The sequence below is a fragment of the Bos indicus x Bos taurus genome, chromosome 29, assembly GCF_003369695.1.
Source record: "Bos indicus x Bos taurus breed Angus x Brahman F1 hybrid chromosome 29, Bos_hybrid_MaternalHap_v2.0, whole genome shotgun sequence".
Lineage (NCBI taxonomy): Eukaryota > Metazoa > Chordata > Mammalia > Artiodactyla > Bovidae > Bos > Bos indicus x Bos taurus.
In genome coordinates, this window is record NC_040104.1 from 21,302,681 (window position 1) to 21,320,335 (window position 17,655).

The window sequence follows — 17,655 nt, forward strand, 5'->3', positions numbered from 1 at the left end:
CGGGTTGGATCCTTGAGTCAGGAAGATCCCCTGGAGGAGGGCACAGCAACCCACTCTAGTATTCTTGTCTGAAGAATCCCATGGACAGAGGACCCTGGTGGGCTACAGTCCATAGGATCGCACAGAGTCAGACATGACTAAGGTGACTTAGCACAGATGGAACCTAAACTGCCTCCATAAAGGCCCCATGTCCAAATATGCTCCAGCGAGGTTAGGGCTTCACCCTATGAAATCTAGGGGGACTATATATATATACATATACATTACAGACAGGGAAACGAAGGCAGAAAGCTGACGTTACTACGACATGTGATAGAGCTCGGGTATGAACCAGGTGTGTAGGACCCCAAGGCTCTACGATGACACTAACACTGTCACCCAGGAAATGTGCTGTGCAGATCCAGTGAGGGAAGGCAGTGATCCTAACAGCTTCCCTCTGCTCATTCATGACCATCCTTTGAGGCAGATGCCATTGCTCCCATCGTACAGATGGGGACCGTGAGGCACAGCAATATACATATATATATTTCAGGGGCCTGGCAGCTCTGACAAGCTATAGACCTGTGACTTGGGCTTACAGAGAATGATGGATGACCCAGCAGCTCCCATGGACTCAGCCCTGGGGGCTGTCAGAGTCCAGCCCTCTGTGGCTCCCTCTCCCCCAGGACTGCAGGTGCCACTAACCTCGGCAATTGTGATGTCCCAAAGGCAGAGCAACCCCAGACTGTTGTGCAAGAGAAGAGGCTGGGGGCATGAGCAGCTGAGACAGAGACAGAGAGACAGGGAGAGAGAGAAGCCAAGAGGACACGCAGTTGCAACAGTCAAGTAGGAGTCACGGTCTACAGGAAAAACCCCATGGGGCCACCCTGACAGCCCTCGAGGCGGAAGCCTCAGCATCTGTCACATGGTACTTGTTTAAGCCACTGAGCCTGGCAGCTGAGAAGCCGGCATCCAGGCTCCACCACCGTCTAGCTCTGTGGCCATGGGCAAGCTAGCTAACCTTGCTGTGCCTCAGGGTTCCCATCTGTACAATGGGACCAATGGCTCCTGCCTCAGAGGATGGTCATGAATGAGCAGAGGGAAGCATGGCTGTTAGGATCACTGCCTTCCCTCATTGGATCTGCTCAGCACATTTCCTGGGTGAGAGTGTTAGTGTCATCGTAGAGCAGGCCTTGGGGGTCCTACAAACCTGGTTCATACCTGAGCTCCACTACATGTCATGGTAACATCAGATCTCTGCCTCAATTTCCCCATCTGCAAAATGGGATGATGATAATAGGTATTATGACGTAACAGGTGTCCATGTAATATGGACACCTGTTACAATTGCTGCGAGACTTAAGAAGAATAATGCATTTGAACACCACAACAGAGCACAGCCCTGTTCGCTGCAACTAGAGAAAGCCCCATGCACAGCAATGAAGACCCAGCACAGCCAAAAATAAAAAAAGAGAATAGTGCATTGAAAGTAAGGGCTTTGTAAACATTCGCTAGCATCCTTGGCTCCTTCCTCCCAGAGCCCTGTCTCCCCAACCCTGCTCTCCCCCCACAGAGGTTGCTCAGAAGGCCAGGTTTTGTTTTGCTGCTCCACCGTGTGACCTGCAGGGGAAGGGTGCTCCGCCAGCCCCCACCCCCCACCCAGCACAGGCTGGGGTGCCTCTCCCTGAACCCAGCGCGGCCAGAGCCCTCGTGGCCCAGGTGCCTGGGTGAGCGCTCGCGGCTCCCAGCGGGTTTCTGGCTGCAGAAGCATGGGAACTGATGAAAAGCCATCTCTCCAAGTCCTCTCTTCCTGGACACCCAGCCTCAGGCTGTCTTCGCTGGGACTGGCACCAGAATGGAGGCCACATGGCGGTCATCTGGAAGGCAGACCCGGGGAGGCAGGACAGGCTGTGGAAGAGGAAGGAAGCCAGCTTGTACTGAGACCAGAGGAAAACCTTCCCTGGGAGCCAGGTTCCTGCTCCATCTGCTGCTCCCCAGCAGCCGCAGCCAGGTGGAAGGAGGAGGCCTTAACCCTGAAACGGTGGACAGGGGGAGGGTCGCTTGACCTTGGATGTCCACAGTCGTGTACGTGTCTGCCTTGAAGCCCCTGACCTTCCAGCCCTGCACTTCTGCTACTTCCAACTTGAGACTGCTGCCTGCCCCAGGGGTGCCCACCCACCACCACCAGGACCACAAGACTTATTAGAGCCCAAGCTACGTACGAGTTCTCTGGCACAGCACCTCTCAGAGCCCTCCCTGTGGCTCAGCTCTGCACTCTGTCCCCACCGGTCCCCGTAGCATCCCATCTGTTCATCTCAGGCACCTGGAGCCTCCACCCAATGTCCAGCTGCCACTCATCTTGGCCTTTGTGAGGAGCATCCCTCCTGCCCCCAGGACACAAAACTAGGGGTCAGTCCGTGAGGACACAGGGTCTGGGGACGCAAAGCACGGCCCAAATCGCCACCTTCTCTGACAGCCCTTAGTGATAACAGGCCCCAGGGATTCCCCAGGCAGCCTTAAAAGGGGAAGCAAAGAGAGATGATAAAAAAAAAAAATAAGAAAAGAAAAATTAAGGGACACAGCAGGTGGTGAGTGAGGTGAGTGAGGAAGGAGGAGAGGAGGCCTTGTTGCCAGGCAATCAGGCCCGCAAGCCCTTTCCAGGTTGTTTGCATATCAATGAACATCCCAGATTTAGCACCAAGCTGGGGGCACCCGCTACGTACCCTCCAAATCTCCTTCCTCCCTCACCAGTGGTCACCGCTGGCCTTGGAGAGCTCGGCCTGGCTCTCCACTGCCCAGCTGAAGCCTTGGGGGCAGCGGCCCACACTGGACAACCTTACACAGGGTGCAGTCTTCCTCCCCCGGAAAGCCCAAGGCTTCTCACCTGCCCCTCGCCACCGCCAACTACCACTGCTGATTGAATGCCAAGTGCCTGCCATTGGTGACGGGGGTGCAGAGAAGGAAGCAGCACGGGATAGGCAGGGTCCAGAGATGAGCCCTAAGCCACTGGGACAGTGGGGAAGGCTCTATGGATGCTAGGGGGTCAGTGGCCAGGGGACGCACACTCAGGAAGACCCCTGCCCTGGCGTGTTCACCCCTGAGCAGGTGAGGTATATACGCCCACTCCTGGTCCATATCTGCAGACACAGGTGGGACCCACAGGAGAGGCCATCAGGATCACACTAGTGCCCACCAAGCTGCAGGGAGCACTGCCCCAGGCCTTGGAGGTGGTGGCCCCAGAAATGAGCGACTCACCACTAATAACCCACTTACCCTCTGGCTGAGGGTGAGCTAATGACAGTTTCACAAGCAGGAGGTGGGGGTGTTGGGGCCCTGTGTGTCCCCAGAGCCAAGTTCAGGAGAGGGAAGCAGGAGAAGGGGCAGGAGGACAGGCAAAGAGGGGCTGTGACAAGAATCAGCAAATCAGAGAGTGTCTACCTGGCCTGGACCCGGGAGGTCCCAGGGCTTCATTTGCATGTGAGAATGGGGGAGGTTGACAAGCCAGGCATGAAGGAAAAGAAAATAGAAAGCAGAGGCAAGGAGATGCGGAAGTAACAAGGGAGGGAGGAAAAATCAGGGTGAGAAGACCCAGGCCCCTTCTTTGCCCCAAGCTTGGCTCCCCCCTACCATGAAGGCTTTACGGACCACCCCCCACCGGAGCTAGGAGGGGCCCTCCCCTGGGGAGCGGGCGCTGTGCCCTCCCCTGGTTTAATAAACACATCTCCCCATCTCTAATTAGGTGGAACAAACAACTTGAGCCAGAATTTTTATTTCCCAGAAAAGCACACGCCCGGACACAGTAAATATGTCATTAATCATCCTTCCGGGAGAGGAGCACCCTGGGTGCGGGGAGCGGGCAGCAGTCAGGGGCCTAATTAGGAACTCGCCCTTGACTCCCCTCCTACTGGCACCCAGATGGCCCTGCTCCCCAGCACCCCATAAGCAGATCAATCCGAGGGTACCCCGGCAGACTGAAATTTATGTAAATGTCCCTGTTAGCACAACGGAAAGTAAAGAAAAGAAAAGCGGGAAAGAACAAAAGCATCTTCCTCCCCACCTCTCCTACCCCAACCCCGCGGTCTTATTTTCATCCAGCAAATTGTGCTTATTATCGCTTGGCTATTTATAGACGCGTGAGGTCTGCTGAAGAGCCAGGAGCCCGCCGGTTACTATGGTGCAGTGGAGAGGTTCCGGCTGGGCCGGTTGACGCCACGCCCACTCTGACCCCACCCCTGGGGCCAGCCTCCAGATTAGCACCCCGGCCCTGAGGCTGAGCTCCAGACACTCAGCCCTCGGGCTTCTGGGACTGACCGTGACACCCTCCTCCAGCCTCTCTCCCAGATCGCTCTGCAGCAGGGCTGAGACCACCACCCCACGTCCCAGGAAGGAAGATGGATGAGAGCAGGCCTGGGCCCTGGCGGTTTCCACGACCAGAGGAGAAAAGTCGCGGGACTGCTGCCCTGCCCTGTGGTGTCTCCACATCTGAGTCTGGCTTTGTCTACAGCGGGATGCTGTATCTTAGATGGAGGCTCCGAGCCTGTTCTAGTGCAGGCCACGGAACTGAGGACCCAGAGTCGGGGTCCAGCTGCCTGTGGTAGCCAGTGCTTAGTCGCTCAGTCATGTCCGACTCTTTGTCACCCCGTGGACTATAGCCCACCAGCCTCCTCTGTTCATGGGATTCTCCAGGCAAGAATACTAGAGTGGGTTGCCATGCCCTCCACGGGAGGATCTTCCCAACCCAGGGATGAGGTCTCCCGCATTGCAGACAGATTCTTTACCATCTGAGCCACCAGGGAAGCCCAAGAATACTGGAGTGGGTAGCCTATCCCTTCTCCAGAAGATCTTATCAAACCAGGGTCTCCTGCGTTGCAGGCGGATTCTTTACCAGCTGAGCCACTAGGGAAGCCCTCAGCTGCCTACATGTCTCTACTAAAGGGAGGCTACTTAATCCACTAACTGTTGCCGTCTCAAAGAGGGGATCACACCACCCTGCTGGCTTACAGGTCCCCAGGAAGCTGCAGTGGGGAGGTCGTGGCTCAGAGCTCACCATTTTCCTATGCAAATCCCTGCCCTGCCCAGCAAGTTCCTGACTCACTCCAAACTCAGTTTTCTCTCCAGTTATTTGGGAGACAAGGCTCCCTTCCTTCCAGGGTCCTGCAAGGATCAGAGATGATGTTGTGGTTATTTTCAGGGAGGTTTTGAGGAAATAGAGTCTATCCATCTCTTCCTCAGCTCCAATAATGCGGAAAATAAGATCAAGTTCCTTCCTGGAGTGTACTGAGCAAGTCCAGCCCCCACCCCAAACCAAAACGGCCCTCCTGCCCACTGCACCTCCCCAGTGGGCACCCACCTTTGTGGGCCACCAGGGAGTCAAGGGTGCAGGGTACCAAACTGATGGGGCAGTAGCTGGATGCAGTCTCAGCTGGGGGAGTGGGTACCTGCAATGAAGGAGAACAGCTGCCATGAGGAATCAGCACGTGGTCAAGAGGAAGACAGGGGACCTTTAGGCCTGCGTTAGTCTCTAGGGCTGCTGTAACCAAGTACTACAACTTGGTTCTTCAGACAACCAAAATCTATTGGCTCACTCTTGTAAAGGCAAAAATGCTGAAGTCAAGGCGTGGGCAGAGTTGTGCTTCTTCCAAAGGCCCCAGGGAGAATCTTCTAGCCTCTTCTAGTTCCTAGGGGCTCCTGGCTTTACTGAGCTTGTGGCAGCATCATTCCAGTTTCTGCCTCCTCCTTCCTACAGCCTCCTTCCTTGTGTCTCCTTGTCTTTTCTTCTTTTTTACAAGGACACTCATCATTGGATTTAAAGCCCACGCTACATCCAGGGTGATCTTGTCTCAAGATCCTTAACTAATGACTAATTACTTAACTAAATTGTGAAGGCCCTGTTTCCAAATAATTTCACATTCTGAGGTTCAGGGTGGACATGAATTTGGGTGGTTGCTCTTCAATACACTCCAGGATCCTGTTACTTACATCGCCACCACCAACTCAAAGTGAGTTTAATCAAGTTCCATAGCCTCTCTTGATCACACCTGTTTTCTCAACTGCTAAATGAAAGACGATGGCACCTGTCATGTCTGTGGCTTAGTCTGAGCTCCAATGAGGTCTGGTAGTGAAATGATTGAAAAGTTGAGAGAGTTTATACAGGTAAAGTAATGAAATGGTCAGTGTGCGCTGATTCTTCACGCATCTCCACCCTAGCCCTGCCTTTACCCCCACTCCCCAAGCTGTGCACCCTTCTGCAGCCAGCATCATTCCCAGGGCCACAGCACCTGACTGTTATCCCCATCTCAGCACTCCCTACAGACACAGAGACACCCCCAGACCAGAGGTAGAATAGTTACAAGTTCATTTCTACATAGCACCGGCAGCCTGGTTTCCACTGGGCCCAAGCTGGTTTCTTTTGTGTCTGGGTGGGCAAGTCACTTTCCAGTTCCTTTTTCTTCCTGAAGCCTGGCGCTCAGCCAGGCCAGGGAGCCAAGGGTGACCTGTGGCTCTGCATGGAGATGGGTGCCCCCGGGTGTCCTGAGCTGACCTACCTCTATCCACAGAGCTCCTTTCTCCTCTCCGAGGCTGGCGCGTGTCCTGCCCCACCTGCCCAGCTGTCCCAGTGATGAGTGACCTGGGGCCTTCTTTCTCCCCACCCGACCCATAGACCCTTCTCCGAGATGGCAAGCGTGAGAGCATTGTGAGCACCCTCTTCATTTCCCCCGGCGATGTGGAGAACGGGCAGAGCATCGTATGCCGAGCCACCAACAAAGCCATCCCCGGAGGGAAGGAGACCTCAGTCACCATCGACATCCAGCGTGAGTACTGACCTGGCTGGGGGCAGGGACCACCCGGCACTCCTGCCCGGAGCACAGGTGGGTGGAGGTAGCCAGGCCGGGGCCAGACCCCTGCAGGACGGCTGGAGGCAGGACCTGGATCCGCCAATCCTAGGGGCTAGAGGGTTTGTCTGGCACCCAAGGACCGTTTTGTCCTTCTTACCGTCACAGGTGAGGGTGACAATCCCCTTATAAACATCACTGGGGGTTCCCTGGCAGTCCAGTGGTTAAGACTCCACTTCCACTACAGGAGGCACAGGTTCGATCCTTGGTTTTGCATTCACCTTCTTCACCAGCTATTAAAACCCCCTCCACCTCCATCCACACCAAGCAGAGGGCTCTTCCATTCCCCATCCAATGAGAGCCAGGATCTCCAGGGCTCTGGACCAAGAACCAGGGTGATGGGAGGGAGGCTCTCGCTTTAAAGGTTGTGTAAGTCCAAGGTCACCCTGGGAGGAGTGTCTCCCTCCCCTGCCCCAGTCTAGGCCCCACTGTCCACACCCACCTGCTTCTTACCTGTAGCAGATATGGCATCAAGCTGCAGGCCCAAGTATGGAAAGAAAGCAAGATGTTGGGGGGGATGGGGTAGTCTACAGCCCAGAAAGGCTCTACCACCCATGAGCTGTGTGGGCCTGAGCTGGTCATGTCATCCTGGGGACGCTGGTTCCTAGTCTCATTTGACTGAGTGACATCCAAGGTCTCTTCTTGCCCTGGGATTGACCATGAATCAGAGGTCTCTCCAGACACAAGCCAAATCTGGGAGGAATGAGGGAGAGAGCCATAGACATCCAAGCCTCCTGTACCAGGCTGCCTGTCGTGGCCACTATGCAGCCCCTCTGTCCTCTCCCCCCACCCCCACCCAGCTGGTCAGGAGGCCTGTGCCAGCCACAGAACCCCCACAGAAGAAACCACCGGGTCGGCGCTTGGGGCCTGGCAGGAGAGCCTTGGGGGGAGGTATGTTTCTGCATCACAAAGCAGAACCTCTGTCAACAAGAAAGTCATCATCATGACAACAGCCCACCGACTATTAAAACACGTTCCCCTGAACACGCGCTAATACCATGATGGATTTACCAGGGCGCACAGACAACAGTCTGCCCCGGAGGAGGGTGCCGGCCTTGCCAGGTCTCTGGGCCTCGCTGACTTTCTTTCCAGGGACGTCTCAGCCGCCCCAAGAGAGAAGCAGCAAGAATGAGGTCAAAGTGAAGCCGAGAATCCAGGTGCCCAGTTTCCTAGATGGGCCCCGTCCGAGGCAGTCCGGAGTCGTGGTTAAAGCCACAGCATCCTTCCTGGTTGGAATTCTGGCTCTGCCACTTACTGAGTGATGCTGGGCTGGTTATTTCACCTCTCTGTGCCTCGGTTTCCTCATCTGTATGTGGAGGTGCTTGGCTCGTACATACACTGGCTGGAAGGATTCAGTTAAAGCATTCAGGCAGCGACCCCAGCACAGCACCCAGCACTTGTCATGGGGGTGAAGCTGCCCCTCCCCGGTGCTCCCAGACCCCACAGGGAGGGGAGGTCTGCATCCACTCCTGCCCCCTCCGCAAGGTGTCTACACACGCCTGCTGAGCAAAAGAGCAGGCTCTCTCTGCCCGCTCCCTCCTGCGCTCCACCCTCCCACCCCCACGCATCCCTTTGTTCATTCAATAATCGTCCAGCTGTTTACTGTGGACACCACAGGCTGGATCAGAGCTGCCTTTGCAAACCTGCTCATTTTCTCAGTCAACCAAGAAGTATCCAAACTCAGCAAAAACACATTTGTTGTTTGTTTCCCTTGGTCTTTAGATGTTACCCAACGGAAGACAAAGCCCCCAGATTGAGTAATGGGAGAGAAAGCTAACACCCCCAAAGTCTCGCTGCATCTGGACTCTGCATCCAGCTGCCAAGCTTCAAATGGATGTGCTATAAAATCACTGAGTCATGGAGTTTCTCTCCTTTCTCATCCCTTCCTGGATGTAATACTTCCCCTGAATGTGCATGCGCGTGCACACACACACACATACACGCATGCGGAGGCAGGCTGCTGATGGAAACTCTAACAGACTCTCAGCTGTAACATCTGTTCAGTGCGATCTCAGTTCCGCCAGCTACATCAAAGCTGCCCCCCTGCAAGTTATGCAACCGACATCACAAATGGGATTAAAATCATGTTTAATAGTCGGATATGACATAAACTATTTATACCTTCGGAGCCTGGTGGACTTCTGAAAATTCATATCCTGCACATGCAGAGGAGAAGTGTGGAAAGAGGGGTGTGGGCACCTCTGGGCCTGGGGTGGAGGCTCAGATGAGACTGGCCAGTGTGGAAGGTTCCCGGGGTGTGGGGAGAGCCTGTTTTCCTGGGTACCGAGGATGCTACAAAGAGATGGGGAAGCTTCAGGAGACAGGTGCCCACAGGATAACTGAGAAGGGCAGCTCGGTGGTAGAGGAGGGGAGCAGGGGAGGGGAGCAGACAGCCGGAAGGGTCCTCCAGCAGGCGTGTGTTTCATCTCTCTGTCCTTGGAAGTCTCACCACTTTATAAAGGACAGCCAGGTGGGGACAGGCCTCCTGGAGCTGCCCTGCACGTTCTGTGACTGGTTTCTAGAGGCTGTTGAACTAGCCTTGAAAACTGGTGGTTCTCAGCTGGGTGGGCCAGCAGACAACCCACTCAGGTGATGGGGAGGAGCCAGGAGGAGGCTGCAGGGTTCTGGGGGTGTAGCTGTCTTGGGAGATGGAGGCAGAGCTCTCAAGGCAAGTCCTGGCCACGCATCTTTGGGTCTGCTGGAGTCACGCTTTAAAAACCAATGTAGAGAGCTTCCCTGGTAGCTCAGTGGTAAAGAATCTGCCTGCTAAGGCGGGAGATATGGGTTCAAAGTCCTTGCTCCGGGAAGATCCCATGTGCTACAGAGCAGCTGAGCCTTTGCACCACAACCACTGAGCCTGCGCTCTAGAGCCCAGGAGCCACAACTATCAAACCCATGTGTCCCAACTACGGAAACCCGTGCACCCAGAGCCCGTGCTCCACAGGAAGAGGAGCCACCACAGTGAGAAGCCTGCGCGCTGCAACTAGAGAGAAGTCCCCGCTCGCTGCAACTAGACAAAAGCCCACGCAGCAGCGAAGACCCAGCACAGCCAAATAAATACAAACTTTTTGAAATAATTCCTATTTAAAAATAAATTAATAAAAACCAACTTTGAGGTCACTGAAGTAGCCAACACTTCCCCATAATTAACTCTCCAGGAAAAGGCAAGCAAGTCATAGGAGACGTTCCCAGAATTGTGGTCCTATCCAGAACGGATGCGGGGAGAACAGCTCCAGCTTGGCCGACCACCTGCTGCTGTCGGGAACCAGCATTCTCTCCTGCATCTTAACAAGCTGTCTGCACACCCCAGTGCAGCCCTGTGGGTCATCTCCCCCCAAGCCCGGCACCCCAGCAGGCAACTTGAACACCAGCAAGGCACAGGGAGAGCACGCTGCCAAGCAATCCCAACTCCGGGTTGGGTGAGGCTCCGTCTGCAGCTGGGGCGGCTGCACAGTTGACTCTCGAGGGACTCAGGGAGCCCTCTGTCATCTCAACTAGGAGCTGGCCCAGGTAGCTGGAGTCTTGCTCCACCAGTGGTGCCCTTCATGTGGACCCAGAGCAGGTCAGCATTTTCCAGATGGTCTCTGAGAAATCAGCTTTCTTACTTCTTTTTCTGAAAATGGGGTGAACCCCCAGCAAGTCCTCCTGCCCTCCCAGCATAGAGCTGTGCTATAGATGAGGTCTGGCAGAAGATGCGGCCCCAGGGCCTTACTAGGACTCAGGGACCAAGCTGCCCTCTTCACTCAGCCTACAGCTGAGCTCCAGCCAGACCTCCAGGACTATCATCTCCGCTCCCCTGGAACTTGGACCATGCCCGGGGTGCTAAGGCCTGGGCGCCTACCCCGGAGCACAAGGATGCCCAGCTTTCAGAGCAGGTCCTGAACTGGCCTCCCCCGAGCTCAGGAGGGCCAGGCCGCCTTGGGGTCTCTTTCCAGGCTGATTCCCCACCTCTGATCTCTGCTGTGGATACCGTCTCCTCTGTTTCCAACTCTCTGTCATCCTGTCTCTTTCCTCTACGTCTCATTATTGTCTTTGGCTTTTTCCCCAGCACCTTATCATTTTCTGTCTCCATCTGTTCAGTCCCCCTTGGTCTTTTGGCCTTAAGTCTAAAATTTTTGTCTGATTTTGTATCTCTCTGAACACGTGAGTCTCTCTGAGCCTATCCGTGTCTGCTCTTTGCTTCTCTGTGTTTCTGCCTCTGCACTTTCTTCCTCCCTCCCTCCCTCTCTCTCTCTCTCTCTCTCTCCCTCTCGGTCTCTCTCCTTCTCCTTCCCTCCCTCATCTTCACATCTCTCCTACATAGGCATCTCTCTGCCCCGCTTCCTCCCCCACTTCCCTTCTGCATGACCTCTCTGTGTCTCTGTCTCCCCGTCTCTCTCTACCTCTCTGACTTTCTGTTTCCTCCACCTCTGATCATTTCACACTTGAGAGCCGGGCTTCATCGTGTTGAGTGACAAAGATGAGCCCTGCCTAGGGAACTGAGGGCTGAGTGACATCCGTCAGTACTCAGCAGAGATGGTTAGGCTCGGGGAAGGCTGTAAGTGCCAAGGTAACAGATGCACCTTTACACAAAGAACCTTTACACAAAGAGACGCAAGACAGACATTTCAAAGACAGAAAAGTTCGTATTTAAAGGGACTTAGTATCCACATCCTCCTCGTGCGCCCCCCACGCCCTTTTCACACCTCTCTTTCCTGCAGTGGTTTGTTCACCCAAAGCTGGCATGTAGGCAGCAAGCACCCTCTGGGGCCCAGACAGCCCTGCTTCCGGGGTGGCTGTTCATTTAAACACCAGCCTTGAATCCATTCCTGATGCTGGGAAAGATTGAGGGCAGGAGGAGAAGGGGGCAACAGAGTACGAGATGGTTGGGTGGCATCACCGACTCAGTGGACATGAATTTGAGCAAACTCCGGGTGATAGTGGAGGACAGGGAAGCCTGGCATGCTGAAGTCCATGGGGTCGCAGAGAGTTGGATGGATACAACTTAGTGACTGAACAACAATAACTTGAATCCATAGCAGGAGTCCTGAGCCCACTGCCAGGACGCCCTGATTCGGGCACTTCCAGGGACGGAGGGAACCCCCTGCCGAGGCCCCCAGTTTTCTGGGGACCACCAGGGGAGTGGCTGCTCTGAGAGACCCTGGGGGTGGAATCGCTGGCCTTTACCCTCATGTTCCCCCAAACCACGGTGCACACAGCACCGCAGTCTGCAAAGGCACCTCTTCTCTCCGCAGACCCCCCACTGGTCAACCTGTCGGTGGAGCCGCAGCCAGTGTTGGAGGACAACGTGGTCACGTTCCACTGCTCTGCCAAGGCCAACCCCGCGGTCACCCAGTACAGGTGAGAGGCCCTGCTGGGGGGGTCCCCTGGACACCCCTGCCTGTCGCAGGGCTGTCAGCTGTGGTCCAGGCGTCCAGCACGGTGCTTGGTCCGTTGTGGGTGTCCGGGACCCTTCTCCAGCACACCCGTTCACCCCTCCCCGGCCAGGTGGACCTTGCCTTTTCCTCATGAACACACACTCCCTTCCTCTGAGACAGAAGATGTCACTCCTTCTGTTTGCACAGCTTCTGTACCCCTTATTTCTGAAAGGAAGGAGACTCAGGAGAAAAAGCTAAAACAAGCCATCACGGTCAGTCAGATCCAGATTCTAGTCCTGTGCTCACCAAACCGGTCCCCTGGTAGGGTGGGGTTGCTGGGATCGCCAGCCCTGACCATCGGGCACCCAGATTCATCATCCCCACGCCCCCTGCAGCTGTTGCTTGCTGCACTAATGAACGTCTCACTGTTTTTCACAAGCCTGTCCTTCCCTGTTGAAGGCGGGAGCTGCTGTCACTTACAGCTGTCAGCATGGAGCTCGTGTGGCAGGCCCTCAGCGCTCCAGAATGTGGGCTCGCGGACTCTATAAACACACAGAGCAGCACCTCTGACACCTGGGCATCACCACTGCATGAGACTTCCAGATGCCAGTGGCCTCAGAGGTGCTCCAGGGCACACTCAGACACTCCCCGCCACGGCCCTCACTCTGCCCGGCTTCTTCCCCCAGCCCAGACCTGATGGTGCGCCCCCACCCCCCCACCGCTGGGATGGTTAGGAAGCCCCAGCATCACCCAGTGCCAGGGATGCTGATGGTCCCAGACTTGGAAACAAACCCGTCGGTGGGAGTGGAGGACAGAGCCAAAGAAAGGCAGCGTGACCCCAGAGGGCAGAACCTGAGGAAACAGGTCAAAGAAGCAGCCACAGGTTCAGGCTAGACACAGGCAATGCTCCCTGCAGTGCAGATAATTAATGCTGGAACCTGAAACCCAGGGAAAGCACAGAGCCTTTATCCTTGAGGATATTTTTAAATAGGATGAAAACCATGTGTCCTCTGGGTTTAACCATTCATCAGGCTAGAGGCAGGAGAAAGATTAGATGACCTCCAGGCTCCCTGGAGTCCCGCGGCCCTGTGGGTCCGGGCGGCAGGTCTGGCTTGGCTGGGACAATGACAAAGATGCGGCAGGAGATTTCTGTATTTTTCTCTGGGCTTCCAGCCTGCACCTCCGAGGCCTGGGCTCCATCCACAGGCGGGCTTCTCTCTGCTATTCTGCTCACAGGCCCTACACACCAGCTGTCGCATGCCCAGAAGAGATCTCTCATGCCAGCTTCCCTGGGCACCCCTTCTCTCCCGCTGACATGCTACCCAAGCAGACCCACCCATATTCATTCTCATATCATGACAGTAATAAGGGATAAGTCTACATTTGAAGAGATCATCGAGAAGCAAATGTGGCAAGATACTGACCACGTTTGGTGAGTCTAGGTGAAGGGAGTATGGCAGTTTCCTGGATCGGTCTTGTGACTTCTCTATACAAAGTTATGTTTAGTTTTTAAACTACAAGGTTAATGAGCCAGGACCTGCAGGTCTCCACAGGTTCTGGGTCCCTGTGGTTTCCCTCTGTCTCCATCCTTCCCTACAGCTCAGAGCCTGGTCAACCGTCAGGCACAGAGGAGGAGCCAGAGACATAGGCCGGGCCCCTGCAGGTTTGACAGGCGTGCGCCTAATCCTACTTGCATCCTTCCCTCCTGGCCCTCCAGCTCGCCGGAGGCCCCAAAATGCTTCAGAGCGGATCAGGCACCCTCAAGGGCTCCAGAGGCTTTCGGGGAGCCCTTCCGGCCTCCGGGGACATGTCAGGGAGTCCCGGCGGGCCAGGAGGAAGGGGGTGGTGAGAGGACGCCGGTGTCTATGCCCACCCCTGTGGCTCAGCCCCTTGGCCTCTGAGAGGGCTCCCCCAGCAGGCAGATGGTCCTTCTAAATGCGGTGTTGGGATCCAAGAGGAAAGGCCTTGAGCAATCTCAGCACTTGAGTACATGGATTTTTCCCAGCTGCCCTGGACGGGACTAAGGGATCTTTGTTTTTTAACTTCCGCCTTGTCTTGATTGCTTCCTCCTGTTTCACACAAGAGGTTTGTGATCTCGGAAATCAGAGATGCGCCCTGGTCCATCCCAGCACCCAGCAAGGGGCCCCGGGTGGATGTGGGAGCCCGTCCAACTGGACTCAGCCATCACTTGGCTGGACTGGCCACCTGGGGCAAGCATACCTGAAGCACGTCTCCGCCTGCCTCTCTGCGCCCCTCTGAGGTGTCAGGGCCCCCGCCCCACCACGCAGGGAACAGGGCGGGGGTCTGCCAGCCAGTGTGAAAGGCGGGGCTGTGGAGGACAGCCTGTTGGCAGTGACACTCCAGCCTCCTGATTGTGTGATATAAATAATTAATCCTCTTACATCTGCTCAGGCCAAATTACACATTGATTGGTAAAAGCTTAATCTGACTCTTGTTCCGAGGGGCTGGGCGAGGCGGTGAACACAGTGGTTGGGAGGGGTGTGGGGCAGGTGGGTGGTGGGAGGGTGAAGGGACTGGAGGAAAGAGGAGGAGGAGGCAGAGCTGAGAAACTAGAGAAGAGAGGAGATGGGAGCGGAGGGGAGGGCGGGGGAGATGAGACCGGGAGGTGGGACAGAGAGGGGAGGAGACGGGAGGGGAGCTGGGAGAGGCGGGGACTTGTTCTCTGGCTCACCCTGGTCATGTGACCTGCTGCTTCAGTGAGTGGGTTGAGCTTCTGAGAGGGATCCCTCCGAGGGTTTTTGTTGTTTTAGGGTTTTTTGTGGGTTTTTTGGGTACAGAAGGGGAATAAAGACAGGGAAGAAAAAGAGTGGCTGAGTGAGAGGTGAGCTGGGGACTCGTGGGGTGACCCCCAGAGACCCAGCCCCACAGCGGCTGAGTTCCTCTCAGTGCCCCCCCCATTTCTAAGGTGGGGATCGGCCCTGGGGAGCTGGGAGCAGCATCTACACAGCCCTCCAGCGTCTCTTCAGTCTCCCGTCTTTGAATCTGAGAGGGGAAGCCAGACTGGTTGGAGGAAGAGGAGCCCCGTGTGGCCAGGAGTGCTGAGTTCCAGGCCAGAGATAGCCCCAGCCGTTCTGAGTTCCTGGGGGCCCCAGTAGGGAGTTTTCACCCTGCTTACACTGTGAGGGACCTCAGACGGGTGGGGAGAAAGCCCCCTCTTCCCCCAGGAACCCCCAATAATGGAAGAGGACTGGCCAGCAGAGCCTGCTGCCTGGGGCTGTGGGCAACCAGGGGCAGGAGGGTCTCACCTGCCTCCTCCTGGCCCAGCCGGCTGCCCCCTCCTTGTAGCATCCCACCACCTGCCCCCTCACGGCTGCAGGGTGGGTGGAGCAGGGGCTGGACGCCGATCCACCACCGTGTCCCGGACTGAACTCGTCCGCCTCAGGTGGGAGCTGTGCCTGACTGTTAAGTGTGGTCATTAAATTAAAGTTAGAGATGGAAATGATTCATGAATAACTCATAATGGGTTGTTGGGAAGCTCCTTCAGCTCTCGGGGAACTATGGTTTGCTCTGTTGTTAAACTGTAATTGTTATTATTAATTGTCTTCTTAATAACGATCTGATACTAATTCAAGATAATAACTGCACAGTGCCAGCCTGGTGCTCTGTGCGATACTGGGAGACGGCCACCTCCCGAGCTGGATGGACTGGCTAAGCAGGAGCAGCTGGAGGGAAGGGCAGGGCCCAGGCCTCTGTGACCCCAGGAAAGGGGGCCCTGAGAATGTGGCTACCTGGAGTCGTGGTAGCCGCAGGATAATGCCCGCCCCCCCCAGCCCTGGCAAAGACATGCACTCCAGGGACTTCCTGGTGGTCCAGTGGTTAAGACTCTGTGCCTCCACTTCAGGGAGCACGGGTTAGCTCCCTGGTCAGGGAACTAAGATCCCATGTGCCGCACAGTGGCCAAAAACAAAACAAATTTTAAAAGACACGTACCCCAAAACAGGCCTGAACTACAGTAGGAAGTACCAGTTGAGAATTTGTGTGTTTTTTAAAAGTTTTAACCATAATAAGAGTAAACCAGGGAAAGCTCTGATTCTCTCTCCTTGCGCAGCTGTGAGGAGAGCCCCCAACCTCACACACATGGGCACACGCACCCCTGGGGTGCTCTGCCATACAGACAGCAGGCTGTCTGCTGCACCGGGACAGTGATCACCGCCCCAGGGCCAGACCCAAGATACCCATCAGTCAACTGGCCAATTAAAGAAGTCAGCATAGCTGTCTTCCCATCACCCCCACCAACCCAACTGCTGGTCCCATAAAAGCAGTGCTGAGACAGCCCAGGTCCCCAAGGGGCAGAGCCAGGATGGGAGACAGAGGGTGTGGAGGAACATGAGTAAGTAGGAGAGGGCTGAAGGGCTTTTGGGAGAGAGGGGCACTATGATGGGACCCACTCTGGGGACAGGAGTCAGGACGGGGAAACTGGGAGAGCTGCCCGAGCAGGAGGGTGGGCAATCGAGACCACGCCTATCACCGCTCCATCAGCGTCTTGTCTTGTCTGGAAATCAAGCTTCCTGATGCCCGTGCGTGTGTGTACATATGTGTGTGCAGGTGTACACGCATGAATGGGCACACACCACTAGACCTTGGCCTCTTCAGTCACGGGCTTGGCCTCCTTTTCCAATGTGGTCCAGGACTAGACCCCCAGCGAGCTCAGAGCAGGAGCCGAGCTGCCCAGGGTCTGGCAGTTGGGTTAGCCATTGCCTGGCCAGCCACGTGGGCAGACCCATTGAAGAGCCAACCCACCTCCCTCCAGAACAACCCATCAGTCAAGTGCTTCTGGCTGCCTGGTGACCCACAGCCCAGAGCCCATCACCCCACCACCGACCCCTTCCCGAGCCCCAGAAGTAACCCCGCTGTGGAGGCTCCCCCAAGGGACCCCTCGGGGGCCTACCCTCCCCTGCCCCTCGCCAGGCCTCATCTTCCAGTGGGTGGGACGCATCCCCCCCGCCCAGACCCTGGGCGGGAGGTCCGCACAAGCCCCTATGCCTGTGTTGCAGGTGGGCCAAGCGGGGCCAGATCATCAAGGAAGCCTCGGGGGAGGTGTACCGGACCACCGTGGACTACACGTACTTCTCAGAGCCCGTCTCCTGCGAGGTGACCAACGCCCTGGGCAGCACCAACATCAGCCGCACGGTCGACGTCTACTGTGAGTGGCTCGGGCCTTCCCTGGCTTATGGGCTCGGGCTGGTCTCCACTCTCAGCTGGAGGAACCATCGTGGGCTCGTTGTACACAACATAAGAATGCCTCCCAAGCTCGGAATCCATGCCCTTTACAGAAAACGTCCCCATGTACTGTCTCGTGTTTATCTTGACCCTCATAATCTCCCAGGGAGGGGACCTCCCTGGCGTCCAGTGGTTAGGACTGCTTTCACTGCAGAGGGCGAAGGCTCCATCTCTGGTTGGGGAAC

The 17,655-nt window shown here is 56.0% G+C and overlaps 1 protein-coding gene across 2 annotated transcripts in view; it reads left to right on the plus strand.

Annotated features, from left to right (window-relative positions):
* The window catches only part of KIRREL3 (kirre like nephrin family adhesion molecule 3), a 604,188-nt gene that overhangs the window by 562,041 nt on the left and 24,492 nt on the right, over nt 1-17,655 (plus strand). For both annotated transcript variants that reach the window (XM_027531794.1, XM_027531795.1), the window contains exons 6-8: nt 6,641-6,791; nt 12,107-12,212; nt 17,245-17,393. In XM_027531794.1, the coding sequence (XP_027387595.1) occupies nt 6,641-6,791; nt 12,107-12,212; nt 17,245-17,393 (406 nt within the window). The remainder of the gene's footprint in view (nt 1-6,640; nt 6,792-12,106; nt 12,213-17,244; nt 17,394-17,655) is intronic.